Raw genomic sequence first — 16,276 nt, 5'->3', positions numbered from 1 at the left:
TTGAGGCTTGGTATCTTTTTATTTTAATGAATTGAATTCTGAAAATTTTTGTACATGATAATTGCAATATAAATATCTCTTCAATTCGTCTTAAAAATTTGAACATCATTCTCCAATAGCACTGGTAAATCATTTACTGAAGTAACTGAAATAGATTAAGGTTCACTGCAGCATGTCAATTTCATAAATTCCATACACAAACAGTCAAATTCCAGAGCAGCTTATTCAACAATATTGTGTTTTTATTTACATTTAGATAAATTTAATTCCCTGTACAAAAAAGTGCACATTGCATATTTTTTGTCAAATTTGGTTCAAGATGTTCCTTTATTTGAGACGATATAACATTTTCCTCTGCATCCTATGTTGAATTTCACCTCGTCTCAACATGAAATGTAGCACTTTTTGAATCGATCTTTCAGGGTATTTCTGGAAAAAAAAACCCAAGAAATAACAACATACATCAAACTGGTTATAAAAAAAATATAAAATAATATTATGTTTGACTTTGACAATATGACTACTATCTACCAGGAAACTAGTATTTTATGTCACAAAGGTATAAAATTTTAATAAAATAATAAATACATATAAATGGTTGGTCACTCTGTGAATTAATTGTACATCAGGTATTTGTATCATGCATTACATCTTTTTTTTTAAATTCTGTCAAGTTTTATCATATATTATCAAATGATATTCATGAAAATGTTTCAGATTCATTTCCTCTTATGGTAAATGTGTTTACAGAATGTGTTTTCATATAAATGTCCTACACATACTTTTTTTTTATAATCTTTTGACATTTACATAAAAAATTCCCAACAATTCTGGATTACATGTATTATAATTGTGAACATGAAAAGGAGGCTTCATCATAAAAATTCAGAAGGATATCATGAACACCAAAACATCTTTGTTAACTGGCTGTACTAACCTGTCTGGCAAAGTCTTGAATAATTGCATGTTCTGAAACTTGGGAACCAATCACAAATCTTCTTTTTATTTGTTTTTCAATACGGCTCAATAATTCTTGATCTTCTTCAGTTGTAAATCCTTCAACACCTATTCAATGAATATATGATACTTAACAATATTACATATGCATATGTATGAGTCATTCAGACTATTCTTAAAACTTCAGAGAATCATGTAATAATTTTATTTTGGATGCAACAAGTCTTCTGATTGGCAGAGTCTTTTGTCTATCAGCTAATAGATCATACGTGTGAACCTCCCAACGGGGGTACAATAATCCCGTTTTCAGGGGTCTCCTCCCGTCCTCCCGTTTAGGAGAAAAAACTCCTGTGTATGAAATATTTCAGCCGCCATATTTGTTAAATTCTTATATGGGTGTAAATTTTACCTGTAAATCAAAGAAGATGTATAATTATATGGCTTCACTTGACAGCTTGGGTGTCAAACATACTGGTAATCAACGATGTTTACCTCTGGCTAACTGTTTATTGGAAATACATTTTTGTTACTTCCGTTTGAATTATCCTGTTTTAAGTTATTTTGCTTTTAAAAACATAAATTGTAAAAAGACTATAAATGAATAATATTTTAATCAAATAATCATAAAAGGATAGTAATTAAATGAATTTAAATGTTTTGGGACAAATAAAAAAATATAAATTTATAAATTATTTTAGCAAGCTAGACTTCTTTTAAAGGATTAAATTGAAGTTTATATACTAAGTCTGTCTATTCTTTTGATGTCTGCTGCCATTGGATATAGAAAAAAGACTGAATACTAGATAGCATATTTCTTTCTTATTTGCCTATAACAGTTACCAATGATAAGGAGATGGAGACATGAATAAAAATCTGTTCAGATAAGATTAATAAATGTAATGATTTATTTGCAAGCAGTGAACAATCAATTATCAAAAACAAAACATTTTATTTTCATTCAAAGAGTACTATAAAAATATTACAATTTGATGGAAATTTGAAGAAAAAAACACAATTTCGACATCTACGACAAAATTTAAACAAGAGTGCACACGCTGAAATGTCTCGCCTTCTATACTAATCATTGATATTATGTTGATAGTCCTAAGTATAAAGCTAAGCTTTATAACAACTGTCACATAAACTTAACATTAACCAAGATAACTAAACATAGACCAATGAACCTTGAAAATGAGGTCAAGGTCAGATGAACCATGCCAGGCAGACATGTACAGCTAACAATGCTTCTATACAACATATATAGTTGACCTAATTCTTATAGTTTAAGATAAAGAGACCAAAACACAAAAACTTAACACTGTGCAATGAACCGTGAAAATGAGGTCACAGTCAAATAAAACCTGTGCGACTGACATAAAGATCATAAAATATTTCCATACACCAAATATAGTTGACCTATGGCATATAGTATTAGATAAAAAGACCAAAACTCAAAAACTTAACTTTGACCACTGAACCATGAAAATGAGGTCAAGGTCACATGACATCTGCCCGTTAGACATGTACACCTTACAATCGTTCCATACAACAAATATAGTAGACCTATTGCATATAGTATGAGAAAAACAGACCAAAACACAAAAATTTAACTTTGACCACTGAACCATGAAAATGAGGTCAAGGTCACATGACATCTGCCCGCTAGACATGTAACGTTACAATCGTTCCATACAACAAATATAGTAGACCTATTGCATATAGTATGAGAAAAACAGACCAAAACACAAAAATTTAACTATAACCACCGAACCATGAAAATGAGGTCAAGGTCAGATGACACCTGCCAGTTGGACATGTACACCTTACAGTCCTTCCATACACTGAATATACTAGCCCTATTGCTTATAGTATCTGAGATATGGACTTGACCACCAAAACTTAACCTTGTTCACTGATCCATGAAATGAGGTCGAGGTCAAGTGAAAACTATCTGACAGACATGAGGACCTTGCAAGGTACGCACATATCAAATATAGTTATCCTATTACTTATAATAAGAGAGAATTCAACATTACAAAAAATTTTAACTTTTTTTTCAAGTGGTCACTGAACCATGAAAATGAGGTCAAGGACATTGGACATGTGACTGACGGAAACTTCGTAACATGAGGCATCTATATACAAAGTATGAAGCATCCAGGTCTTCCACCTTCTAAAATATAAAGCTTTTAAGAAGTTAGCTAACACCGCCGCCGCCGGATCACTATCCCTATGTCGAGCTTTCTGCAACAAAAGTTGCAGGCTCGACAAAAACCTCCTGATCTGAGTCCTAATCTCCAGACCAAAATTTCCAAATATCCTGATCTGAGTTTCACAGTCCTTCACATGTATGATAGATATATATTTTTTTGTCATGTGACTGTGACACCATCGAAGATTTTTTCATAATTTACTCCTTAGAAATGGAATGACTTAAATCTTTAACTGTAGAATTTACTTTAAGAAATGTTAATTGTGAAATATGTAACAACCTAGGCTACTTTAACAAGGTTAGTAATAACATGAGCAACACCACAGGTGCCTACCCTTACAGAGTACTTAAGATCAACCTGTTTTTGGTGGGGTTCATGTTGCTTAGTCTTTAGTTTTCTATGTTGTGTTTTGTGTACTATTATATGTCTGTTTGTCTTTTTATTTTTTAGTCATGGCTTTGTCAGTTTCTTTTCAATATTTTAGTTTGACTGTCCCTCTGGTATCTTTCCCCCCTCTTTTTGAACGCTTGATGTACAAATTATTTTCAAATACAATTATGTAACAATAGGCTACATTTAAATGATACAACTATCCATTCTCCACCTTAATAAATTGACAAATTAATTCACAAAATGCAGAGTATAAATTTTTCTAACCTGAGAGATTTCCTGACATGGCAGCATCTAATGTTGAGACCTGGAACAATCTTAATGCTTCATCAACATCAGCATTGGTAGCAAAAGGTGAAAGTCTCATCTTAGCAAGGGATTCCGAGATTCTAATGATGGCCTCCAACTGTCTGAAAGTATACATATTTTTATTGAAACAATGAGTCAAACTTTTTAAGCTAGAAAGCAGATGTAAATATAATTGGTCAATTATATATAAAGGACCCATAATAAAAGAAATTTTTTTCAAACTTAAATAGTTCTAAAGATAAGTGTATTTTATGTTGCTATTTATATAAAAACTAATTAAATGCAATTGCATATGTATGTTAATATAGACCATGTAGTTTTGGAAAAAATGGCCAAGAAGATCTTCAATTAATCTTCATAAAATCAGTGTTCCCCCAGGGCTTTAAAACGCCATGGTACCCTATTGCTATCTTGGGTGATTTTATCAGTCTTCCTATTAAACTTTTAAAGGGATAATTCGCAATTTTTCTCTTTTCATCTTATTATGTTCATAATACCATAAAAAACATATTCACCAAGTTTTATTTTGATATGAAAACTAATAAAGAAGAAAATTGGGAATTATTAATTTTATTTCTTCAAATTTCCTGACTTATGTAACGTAGTTTAAGTCTTTTTGCATGCCGGGAGTGAAATTAATCTCATTTAAGTCTTGTTCATTAACCATTTAATAACGCGATTTAAAGCGCATCGACGACTTTTGGTGTAGCTATTTACCAACAAAAAATAAGTGATAGCCATGCAACTTTTAAAATTAGATTGTAGGATTTTATGTGTGGATTTTTTTATACGAATTTTAGTAATAAAAGTAAATCATACAAAAGAACATTTTATGATTTGTTTTCTACAAATACTTTAAACAAACATATGAAACTGACATGATCGATAGTGTATTAAAAATACATGTTTGTATTCTGACATTTTTGCTTCATTCCAGCAAACATTTTCACTTGCTTGTACTGTTGAAATAAAATGAGAATTGTTTTGTGACACTTAGTGAATGTTGAATGCGTAGTAAACTCAAGGTAATTAAAAGATTAGCATTATGTAATTCTAATCTTTTGATCTTCATTCAGTGAAATCTAGGCGTCAGGGTCCACCATTTCAGGTGTGAACAACATTTTGTATGAATGATAAACGTGAGTCAGTGATAGTTTTAGACACATAAATGTCAAAAAAAGAATTAAAAATAATTTACGGGAGTAATAAGGTGGCACAATAACTGGATAGCTGTTGTATATATATGATAGGTGAGAAAACGCAGAGAATTGATACTCTAAATTTAAAATCGATGGTGATTTAATATTTATGAATTTGAGCATTTTTATACAGAATGGACATAATATTAATTTTTGATTTTTTTGCTTAGTTTCCCTTTAAGTCTACAGGCCAGTAGCTCTATTTTTGGAAAATTTTAGTTCAGATTCTGATCCCCTGTAGGGATGATTTTTACAGGCCCAAAATGAAGTATACAAGCCTGGACTGTTTGGCCTGTGGTTCAGCATAAAGACTGCCATCATAGTGCCATGGTGCTATATTTATTGGAAAACCAATGCTATGTTAATTTCCATGGTGCTATTTGAAAATTCTGTGGAGAACACTTAAATTCTATCTAATAGTCCTGGTAATAAGCTTCTGAAAATTAAATCATGCCTATTTTGAGGAAAGTGCACTGATCAGCATTTAATCTTTTTTATAATACTGGAACTGACATGATTTTCATCTTAGTTGGCATATATTATTTATTCATATTATCACTACCTGACAGTTATAGGAATGCTGATTCTTTTTCCTGTTTCCCTTTCATATTCACTGGCACCATTCCTCATCAAAATATAACGATTCTTTAATTTTTCAGCTGCATCTGCATTCATACGTGGTCCACATTTCCTGAAAATGTAAAAATCCCCAGTTTGTTACATTTTTACCTAATTTCCTCACCTGGTAATGGTCATTTTTCAAAAATGTCTAAAACTTTTATATTTTTATTTTAAAAGTTCACTGCATGGGTTTTAAATGGATCAAGTGTTAAATTTGCGATTTGTACTTTTTGTACCATAATCATGGCATCTAAGAGTGAGAGCAGACCAGTAGACACAGAATTACTATAAATGTGTATTAGTAGGACACCATGTCCTCCAGTAAACATTGTGAGTTATAATGAAGCAAGAAATATGATTTATTTGAGTGTATCAATATGGTACACAGCCAGCCTTTTACTGTGGATTCATTTATTTTCATGGGTACCAAGTTTCGTGGATATGTTATTACGAGGTACTGCTAAAGTCTGGATACAACTTTATAGAAATTTTAAACTTGTGCTACACCTGTACCCACGAATATTGGTATTCAATGAATAATAATGAATCCACAGTATTCATTATCAATGTGGATTCATTATCCAAGTGATGTTAGGTGCTTACAATCAGAGGGGTTGGAACTATCAATTTCAGTTTTGACAGAGTGCTCATCACTGAAGATTAACTACGTTGTACCTCCTAGACTATAAGTATTTACACTACATCAGTAAGTTGTGTACCAATTGGTAATTTAGTCCACAGAAACCAGATTAATTTGTAAGATGCAATTAACTTTTAACTAGCTTAAAGAATGACTTCAAAATGTTTCTTTCCACCCTTACCTTCTACAGTAGCCAATATACTTCTTCAGTGTCTCCAGACTTATCTCCCCTTCAGCCTGCTCTTCTGTCATTTGTAAGGCATTTAAATGAACATTCATCACATGCTTAGCTAATGTCTGAAGAGAAATAAAAATATTTACCCAGTATTAACCCAGATTTATACCCATTTAGTTTTTATCCTTAATTAGCTGCTGTTATTTGATACACAAATTCTGCTTTTTTTACACAAATTCTTCTTCTTTTTTTTTTTTTAAACAAAAGTTTTCCATAACAAATTGGTTCAAATAAAAAAAAAATCAATAGTTTTTTAACATTTTTCTTGACCCTTAGATCAAACAATTCTACTCCTATGCTTACTATGTCCCGAGCTTCATTATGTGTATCTTTGACAATGAAAATCATATCAAATCTGGACAAGATGGTTGGCATGAAGTCAATGTTCTCTTCTCCCTTTGTATCATCCCATCGTCCATACACACTGTTAGCTGCAGCTAACACAGAACACCTTGAATTCAGTGTGGTAGTAATACCAGCCTACAATAGTAATACACATGTCAATATCTTAGTTAAACTGCCCATTAGAAAGTATGGAAACATCAAAACTTCATTTAAAATGATTCATATCCAGAACTTTTCGCAGCATGCAAAATTTTAAATACTTTCATGCCAAAAATAATTAATTGAGACAGAAGCAACCAACTTCTCAACTATTTGGTATAAATACGAGTACATCTAACCATTCATTTGAAATTATATATAAAGTTTTCACAATACCTTTGCAATAGATATGGTTTGTTGTTCCATAGCTTCATGTATGGCTACTCTGTCATCTTCTCTCATCTTGTCAAACTCGTCAATACATACAACCCCTCCGTCTGCTAGAACCATAGCTCCTCCTTCCATTACAAAGTTTCTTGTAGCAGGATCTTTAGTAACTGAGGCTGTGAGACCAGCAGCACTACTGCCTTTACCAGAGGTATATACAGCTATAGGAGAGCATCGCTCTACAAACTTTAACAGTTGGGACTTGGCTGTACCAGGATCACCTAACATTAGCAAATTAACATCTCCTCTTCTAGTTAATCCATCAGGCATTCTATGAAAAGAAAGAGAAGATTTAGTTTTCATAAATATTAAAATTATAACCTACATCATAAGCTGTAAATTGATTTTAAAGTACAGAAATATTGTTTTAACTTTTTTAAAGTATGTATAATTGCAAATACCTGTGTAGTTCTATCTTATTACAGCATGCGTCCATGAGACACTGATGCTCCTGTCTATATAATGTGGCAGGAGTAGCATCAGTTCTTTTTCTAAATGAATGAGCTTGGACACTTAAGCCTTGTTTCAGGCAGTTAATGGATAATTTGTGCATGAATTGTACATTGTAAATGTTTTGATGATATTGCAACTCAATGTTTGTAACCCTCAACAGTTTTTGATTAATAAGGGGAGATAATTTATAAGCTAAGATTTTGAGGAAAACTACCTTTTTCTAGAGCCTCCAAATAACAAACATGATATAGCTTTCTTCATATCAATGCTGCCATAAATGGATGGTGCTATGCTTTTGGCAATTGTTTCATAGATGTTTGGTTGTGCGGCAAGACGTCTAAATGCTTCTTCTTCCTCAGGTCTAATTGGAGCACCTGTACTGCGACCAGTTCCTTGTGTATCTACCTGAATACCTACCACTCGGAAATATGGTGTTCTTATTCCCACATTCGTCTTCTCACGAGAATTTTTCTGAAATATAATTTTCATTGTGATAAGATTAGGTATAACACTATGTATATATAGGAATATAATCAAAATGTTTGTGAGTTCTGAAGTTTACGGATTGTTTTCTTTTTGCAATGAATACTTAACATCAAACACAACTGTAATTAGTAATTGAACATATTTTTAATTGAACTTTAATAATCTTTGCTCATAATTGTAAACTTTAACCTTTTTTTTTCAGAAAAGAAGATTCATACACAAAGCAAATCTTGTGTTATCATCTTGACAAGCAAGATTTTACACATTTAGATAAACTTTTTTGTATATATTAGTTATAAATAGCTTGGCATTAGATAGTCCTCATTTCACTGTTTCTTGAAATCAGAAAGGTAGAATTAAGTCCCAAAAAGTGTATCTATCGAGCCAATGACAAAGGTTTTGAATCTCTTGAATTCTGTTTAAATTGATTGTCCATTCAGAAAATTATTTCTACTGTCTAAGTGGAGATCAAGAGCATTCCAAAAGTATTGTTATACTAACCTTGTTAGGTACTGAGGTCTTTTTGATGGAATATATACCAACAACGGTTACACGGTTACCAGGTACAATTTTATCACATAAATATCTAGAAAAAAAAAATCAATTGTTCAAGAACAAACTGAATTCAGATTGGTTGACTTATTCATGTTATTGATGAGCCATTACAAACAGAGAATGAAAGTTGTAATTTCTTTTCTGTACATGTTTATGTATAATCAATTAATTCAGCTTTGCATTAAACTGACTTGGTCAGTGCCATTCACAAAATATTTTAAAATCCACAAAAAGACATGTCACACTAAAAAGACAATATTCACTCCAAGTGGACTTTAGTTACTTCTAAATTTTGTATGCTTAGTAGAGAAGTGGTATATGTCAAACAATTAATCCCAAACTTCCTAGTTTTAATTTCTTGCTTTTCTGGTAGGAAAGGGTTAAAAGTTTAATTTTTTTGTTCTGCATACATAATATCTTCACTCGTCTTACCTGTCAGAAAATAACTGAAGGTGACGTGGCATCTCACCATTGGGAACACTCTCTGGAGCTTCCTGTAATTTCAACACCTGGAAGTCCACACATTTACATTTGTCTGGAACTATGAAGAAAGGATCAACGGGACACTTTGGTCTCCCTGCTTGATCTCTGTAAAATACATGTAGTCGGTTTTTAATATGTTCATTTCAATATAATTCTACTATTTCATAAACTCTAACAGTTTTGGTATGATCTTAAATCCTGAGGGTGTTCTTTTAAATGTGAATATAAAACATATTACTTTTTTTACCAGGTCTTTTACCTAAATCTTAATTATGAAATTTTCTTAAACTCAAATAGGCATGCAACTAAAATGGTATGTCCATTCATTAAAATAACCAATGAAATAAGATTAACAGTCGATATTGATCAATTACATTTAGTTCAATCACTTTGGAGATAAATACTGAAAGCTGCAACACATAAACCTCATGAACAATATATGAGAAAACAATGATTGCTTCCAAACTGCTTTTAAAATATATATGTATATAATTTTTAGACTATTCTAAAAATGCCAATAACTGCAACTGTTCTCTAATCTTTCATTACTGTTAATACTGTAATTTGCATTTCGAAAGTGCATAATCATAAATCAGAAATGTAATAATTTCTTTTAGCTTTAAGGAGACTCTAGCATGAGTTTGTTTGTTGAATGGAACTTTTTGAGTTAACATCTTGTATTTGTGATCATTAATGCCGAACTGAGTTTCTGTTACCATATTCTGAGGAAAAAAAAGGAGAGTAAATTTTCCCAATAAAGAGCAATAACTCCTGAACGGGTTAATGGTACACAAATCTAGAAACTTGTTAACATTAACATGCTTACGTGTTACATTTTCTTGGCAAGGCATATCCTTCAAGACCAGGGTTTACAGCTATGTTGTTGACTGTATTCCTACAACTTCTACACTGTATTGTCAGTCGAGTAGCTTTGGCTTTAATTGAAGATGCAGCTATCACAATTCCTGGTATTCTAACTAGCTTTGACATCTGTTCAGACTGCAATGTAAACATTTACTCAGCAAAGGTATCATTAAATTGGTTAAATACTTTTTTTTCTTTCCTCTGTCAATGTCCCAGTGTGTAACAATCAAGTGGGCTTTATGTATGTATTTTTCCTTTGGTTTCAGGGGCAAGCATGAAAAAATATATCTGGATTTTTCATGGAGACCATCGAAAGATTGTCAAGTACTTGAAGTGACTTGCTAAATTCATTTCTATAACATAATTATTAAAACCAATTCCATTCCAATCTTTCCCCCATTTTGTCTCATTTTGAAAGCACAAGGTGCCTTACACAAACTATGAAGAAAGCAGACACAAAATTCAATCTTAGTAGGTCCGAGTAGGCAATCCTATTGAAATTTTGGTTGGGCCCCTTAAACTTTTATGAAAATGCCCATAGTGGTTATTTTAATTTTCATATTGTGGCAGGATATGCCTCCAAGCCGGAAAATGTTAGTCTTAATCCCTGATTTATTAAACTTTATAGAAGTGTTGTTTTAGTACTTTCAGCAAGAATACTCAAATAATACTGCATCAGTGGTCCATAAGTAGGATTTTCATCTAAATCCAAAAAGATAACATACCTTCAAAGCTCTAATATTACAAGGATTTGAAGCAGAGTTCAGCATAACTTGTATATCTTGTACTTCCTCTTCCCCTTCTGGTCGGGGATTGGTCACTTCATCTGCAACTTCTTTAGCAGCATCTTCAAACTAAAATATCAATAAATCATTTGCACTTTACTCTGAATTTTCTTAAAAAGAAATAGATCGATTTTTTTTTTTTTACACCACTTTCAACATAATCTTCATATCTGAATTGACCTATATGTATAATCTAAGTGTTGGATTAAAGTGTTCAGCTTGAGGAAGCAAGTTTGTTTTCACAACAGATTACACCTCGAAGACCTACTGTCTTCATAAAAAATTGGTGTTGACTGCATCACTTAGATAAGTGGCTGTGCTGTACATAACTTTTTAGTTTCATTTTCATCTTCATAAATTCTTGCTATCAATAAAACAGATAATCCATTATATGCGTTTAATAAATCATCAAATATATGATATACTTAATAGTCTAAATGTTTTCTTTTAATTATAAGTGTTAAATCCTAGTATAGATTATAGATATGCAATAAGTAGAGAATTTTCATACCAAAGGTAAATGTTCAGATGGTTGATTGTATAATCTGTCAGCAAGAGATTCGTCAAAGCTGGACACATCTTCAATGTCTACTTCCAACCAGTACTGTCCCAGATTGTAATTGCGCTTCAGCTGATCTCTGAAGAAAAAGTTTAAAAATTTAATAATAGAAAATTTAATTGCAGCCTTGGACTCATTTTCAGATCTTTGATAATAACCTCTAATATATATGTATAGACTTATATAGCATTTTCTTTTTAAAATGACAATTTTCTACTGAAAAATTAACTTCAGGACTAAGACTTCTATGTTTTGTAAGCAGATTCAATATATATATATAGAAGACATATTTAATGAAATGAATTATTAAAGTTGAATTTTAAACTATGGTCAACTTGTCTGAGATACATGTATTGCCGATGAGTTTCATAAAAATCTGGCAAGTATTGTACACACTCTAAAAATAATTAATCCACACTAAGACTATGCAATTCTTCTTAAAATCTGGCAAAAATTTAACATGCCAGACCTATATAAACAAGATCAAACAGACAGACGCCCAGTAATTCTGTGTCCCATTCAACATGGAGGACATTAATCAAACTACATGACTAAGAATAGAACATTTTATTTTGATTTGTTTCACAAATAACAATGGGGCCATTTAAAAAAAAATGAGGATTTTTACTTTTTGTGGTATTTTTTTTATTAGTTAAGTTTAGAATCAAGTTTCATGCAGATATCTCAAACCACTGCAAAGAAATGCTAAAAAAAACAGGCCATTTTTGTCAGGAGTGTGACGATTTAGCGTGACATATTAGGTGGTACCCAACACTTTAGGCCTTTTTAATTAATAAGTTGGTTTACGGACATCAGCCCAAAAAACTTCGGGTAGGAGGAGGGGAAAAAAATAAATTTAAACTAGATCTTTCCAGTTTTTGTTTTTTTACTTGGTTTACGGATATCAGCCACAAAAAAATAGGGTAGGAGGAAAAAAAAAAATAATTTAAACTTGATTGAAAAGACTTATTTATAGTTCTGTAAAACTTGAAAAGCCTTTTGATAATACCTTTTATTCAGCATCTTTTGTAGGTTTTATGGAATTAATAAATGCGACAACAAAAACACATCACATAGAACAAGTCAATATTAAAAGACAAAGGCAAATCTAAGAGCATATTGCATGTCAACACCTATAAGGACAGAGCATATCAGACAGTATTTAAAAGTATAAACAGAAATTTACTGTCAGGAGCCTGTAATTCAGTGGTTTAATATTGTTTGTTGGTGTGTTACATATTTGTTAATTTTTTAGGATTAAGGACTTTTTCTTTATCCGGTGTTTCTTGAATTTCCCGGCATTTTATCATAAGGTACTTGGTATTAAAGTTGATAAGAACGTCCACCGGTGTAGTTTTAGGTGTTACGGTTCCATTGTCATTTATTTTGCCATGGTCACTACTGCCGGCCCTTATTTCTTCAATCACAACATTAAAGTTTTCTAATTGTTCATTAATGACTTGACCTATGGTTTCATGACGAAGGCATTTCACAAATTTTTTTGTCTGATAATATTGAATTGTTTAGGACGTCCACATCCAGATGGATGTACACTGGTTCATTCATAGTAAACAAACCATGCCCTGATATCGTCTGGTTCCTAAACGGAAGTCAGGGTTTAAGGATGCGCAAACACGTGAACAGCTAACCAGTCACGTTTCCGGTGCACTGGTTCACGATTTTTTAATGCAGTAATAGGAACCAGAATTACGAAACGTAAACACAAAAATACCGTTTAAAATTTTCTTAGTAAATCGATAAATATGAGGTCGCCGGAAATAATTTTTAAGGGTAAATGTGCGTTTATTTTTATTTGAATTAGCGAAAATTCGGGTCGGCGGATCCGTAAACCAACTCATTTAATAAAAACGGCCTTAACTAAAATTAATTTGGCTCGTTTAATTTTCTTAAATTTTGACAAAGTATTTACTTTGACCCTTTGACAAAAATATAAAAATTTGAACCAACCGTTTTATCAGAAAAATTACACAGGTTATATAGCAGTTTGACAAACACTTATTTTGATCATTGAGAAGGTTAATATTCCCTTAACAACACAACGTAATTAAAACGTTTAGCTGATTTTACAGGGTTATCTGTAAAAAAAGTTTATATACACTAGATTCATAGAGGTGCTTATAACCTGTAACACATTTTAGTTTTCTTACGAGTCAATAACATTTGAGAATTTTTGTTTTAAGCCATTCATTTGATTATTAGTAATCATTGCCTGTGTTTGGAATACAAAGCAATTGAATTCTATTTATATAGGGCATGTTATGCCTTAAAACTTTTCCAGATGCACAGGTTTGTCTGTAATCTATCTAAATTTTGAGGTGAAAATGTAGCAATTTTAGCCAAAGGGTACACATCATGAACCAGCAGCACCTGATAGAGGGTTGCTGCTCACAAGGAAGCTATTAAACCAAGAGTTCCAAATGGTGAAGTTGAAATCATCCCTTCGTAAATTTTACGGACGCCATCACGAGTTGGTTGACCGTTTCACAAATGATATCTGATATGTTCCTTACGTCGTAACTACAATCCCCTTCCCTTTCATGAATGTGACCTACCGAATTAGACTATTTACCGGATTTGTAATCACATAAGCAACACGACGGGTGCCACATGTGGAGCAGGATCTGCTTACCCTTCCGGAGCACCCGAGATCACCCCCAGAGATGCAAACAGTTTTTTTTTCCTGTCAGACAATGGGGCCTACAGGGTACCAAGTTTTGCCAGACCCATCAAATTTCTGCCAGACCCATATTTTCACATCACATTTGTTGTTATAAAGTAACCATGATCTCCCCTCTTGCCATTTTGGGTTGAATGACCTTTCAGGTCGTTTCTCCTTTTCGTACAAAGACCGCTTTACAGCTTTATCAACTTGAATAGGTGACTGGTTTGGTCTTTTACCGGGTTTCGACCCACTTACAAATTTTATCGGCCATGACATATTTCCTGAACTTATCAACTATGCTTAATAGACCTCCTTCCTAGAGAGCGAATTTCTAAAACAAAAAACATGACGGAAATACGGAGAATTGTTCTGGGCGAGATGGACAAGGTACGAAAGACTATTACTGGGCGGAAATACTGGTTCCCGGAGTTAGAAAATGCGGGGGAACAGGACATTTACTTTTATTAAAGATGATCGCAATTTTATAAACAAAATACTCTGCCGGGGCAGACGGGGATTTCAGTTTTGGCGGACCCAAGCGGACTTTAATATTGTCGGCCATCAGGTCCTGCACAGCTACGAGTTTTGCCGGACCTGCATAAATTCTGCCCCTTAGGTCCGACGATTAGTTGCATCTCTGCACCCCTAGTTTTTGGTGGGGTTCGTGTTGTTTATTCTTTAGTTTTCTATGTTGTGTCATGTGTACTATTGTTTTTCTGTTTGTCTTTTTCATTTTTAGCCATGGCGTTGTCAGTTTGTTTTAGATTTATGAGTTTGACTGTCCCTTTGGTATCTTTCGTCCCTTTCTTAATCATTTCTACAGCACTTGTCTTGATACCCTGAGCTATAATAATCTAAGAAGTAGATGCTGACTCGGTTGCTTTTAATTTGAATGCTATATGATACGAATTTGCGATAATAAACCCAGAGGTGGTATGATGTAAATTATTGGAAGAAGACTGTAGAAGAGTAAATGTTTTTCTGCTGTCAGTTTGATTTAGTTGAGCATGCTGAACGAGCGAAGGTCCTTATATCCACATTGGAATGTGAAACAATTAGTATTTAAATAACGGAATTAAAAGTTTTCAAATGATTTTGGCATTCTGATCGATGTTAAGACAAAAACAATGCATCAAAGCCGGTATTTACCTTTACTCGTCCTTGGCGTGAGACATAAGATATAATTATCGAGTATTTTATATTCTATCACCTGTGTTTTGTTTTAATCAAACCATTATCACTTGTCAATTTTCCGACAGCTTGGTCAAAATGTCAACTTGTTCTCGCATTTTAATCAGTCATTCCAGATTCTTTCAATACACTCTGGCTTTTACCATGTTTATGTACGTATATATACTATAGTAAAAGTAGAGCGGGAAAATGTTCATTCATGAAATATTCATGAATGAAAACGCAGTATCACAAACACTTCTTCGCGGATCTGCCATGCGCATGCGGGTATGCGCAGACACTGCCTTTTGAAAATCTATGGATGGTACCAGCAGGATTCGAACCCTCAATCTCAGGATCTAAAGGCAGGGCTCTAACCAATTCAGCCAAAGAAGATCTATCCTAACTCAACTATTTAGACTAACTTTATAACTACCGGTCTAAAACAGATATATACTAATAAGCAGCAATAATAATGTGAAATACAAAGAAACAACAGACATATTGAATTCACGTGCAAAGCATTATTTAGCTACACACTAAAACTGAAGCATAGCCTTAAATGTAAGCACACTTATAAATTACAGCACAAATTAAAATATAGCAAGAAGTTCTACCCCAACCTGTTTCAAAACAGAACCTCTCATACTTTTTACCTGTATGTGTAGGTAAAGTTTCCTTCGTGAAACTGTCTGATGAAGTCCTTTAATCTTTTTTTCACTTGTTGACGATTGATCTGATTGTCATCGTTTTGATCTTCCGAACCAAAATTGTCGCTGAAGAATACGCCGGCATCATCGAACCCTGCCATTGTTGATGTTTTGTCTCACGTGTTGCATTTGGCGGGAACCTGTTAACTCCGCCTTTCTAGTTCCGTTTTGTTCGGAATTCATTAGACTTTCC

At 32.9% G+C, this 16,276-nt stretch overlaps 1 protein-coding gene across 1 annotated transcript; it reads right to left on the bottom strand.

The window, feature by feature from the left end:
* Window positions 1-16,257, bottom strand: LOC139516044 (DNA replication licensing factor mcm5-like). Its single transcript, XM_071305851.1, has 14 exons — window positions 16,030-16,257; window positions 11,473-11,599; window positions 10,902-11,030; window positions 10,139-10,311; window positions 9,262-9,417; window positions 8,776-8,860; window positions 8,003-8,259; window positions 7,285-7,606; window positions 6,868-7,044; window positions 6,511-6,626; window positions 5,631-5,759; window positions 3,828-3,970; window positions 938-1,065; window positions 1-429 (listed from the first exon to the last, which is right to left on the bottom strand). Exons 1-14 carry the CDS (start codon window positions 16,182-16,184, stop codon window positions 328-330), a joined length of 2,199 nt encoding a protein of 732 aa, XP_071161952.1. The 5' UTR covers window positions 16,185-16,257; the 3' UTR covers window positions 1-327.
* Between the last annotated feature and the right edge of the window lie 19 nt (window positions 16,258-16,276).

The sequence above is a fragment of the Mytilus edulis genome, chromosome 3 (genome assembly GCF_963676685.1).
Source record: "Mytilus edulis chromosome 3, xbMytEdul2.2, whole genome shotgun sequence".
Taxonomy (NCBI): Eukaryota; Metazoa; Mollusca; class Bivalvia; order Mytilida; family Mytilidae; genus Mytilus; species Mytilus edulis.
The sequence above is the reverse complement of the archived record's forward strand: the minus strand, read 5'-3'. Positions and strand labels throughout refer to the sequence as shown.

What these genes read in the sequence shown, in the direction of transcription:
- LOC139516044 (XM_071305851.1), bottom strand. Translation starts at nt 16,184, where the DNA reads ATGGCAGGGTTCGATGATGCCGGCGTATTCTTCAGCGACAATTTTGGT. An exon ending in AGACCTCAGTACCTAACAAG is followed by an intron (nt 8,260 to 8,775) that starts GTTAGTATAACA and finishes ATTATATTTCAG; the next exon opens with AAAAATTCTCGTGAGAAGAC. An exon ending in AGCATTCCTATAACTGTCAG is followed by an intron (nt 3,971 to 5,630) that starts GTAGTGATAATA and finishes GTATACTTTCAG; the next exon opens with ACAGTTGGAGGCCATCATTA.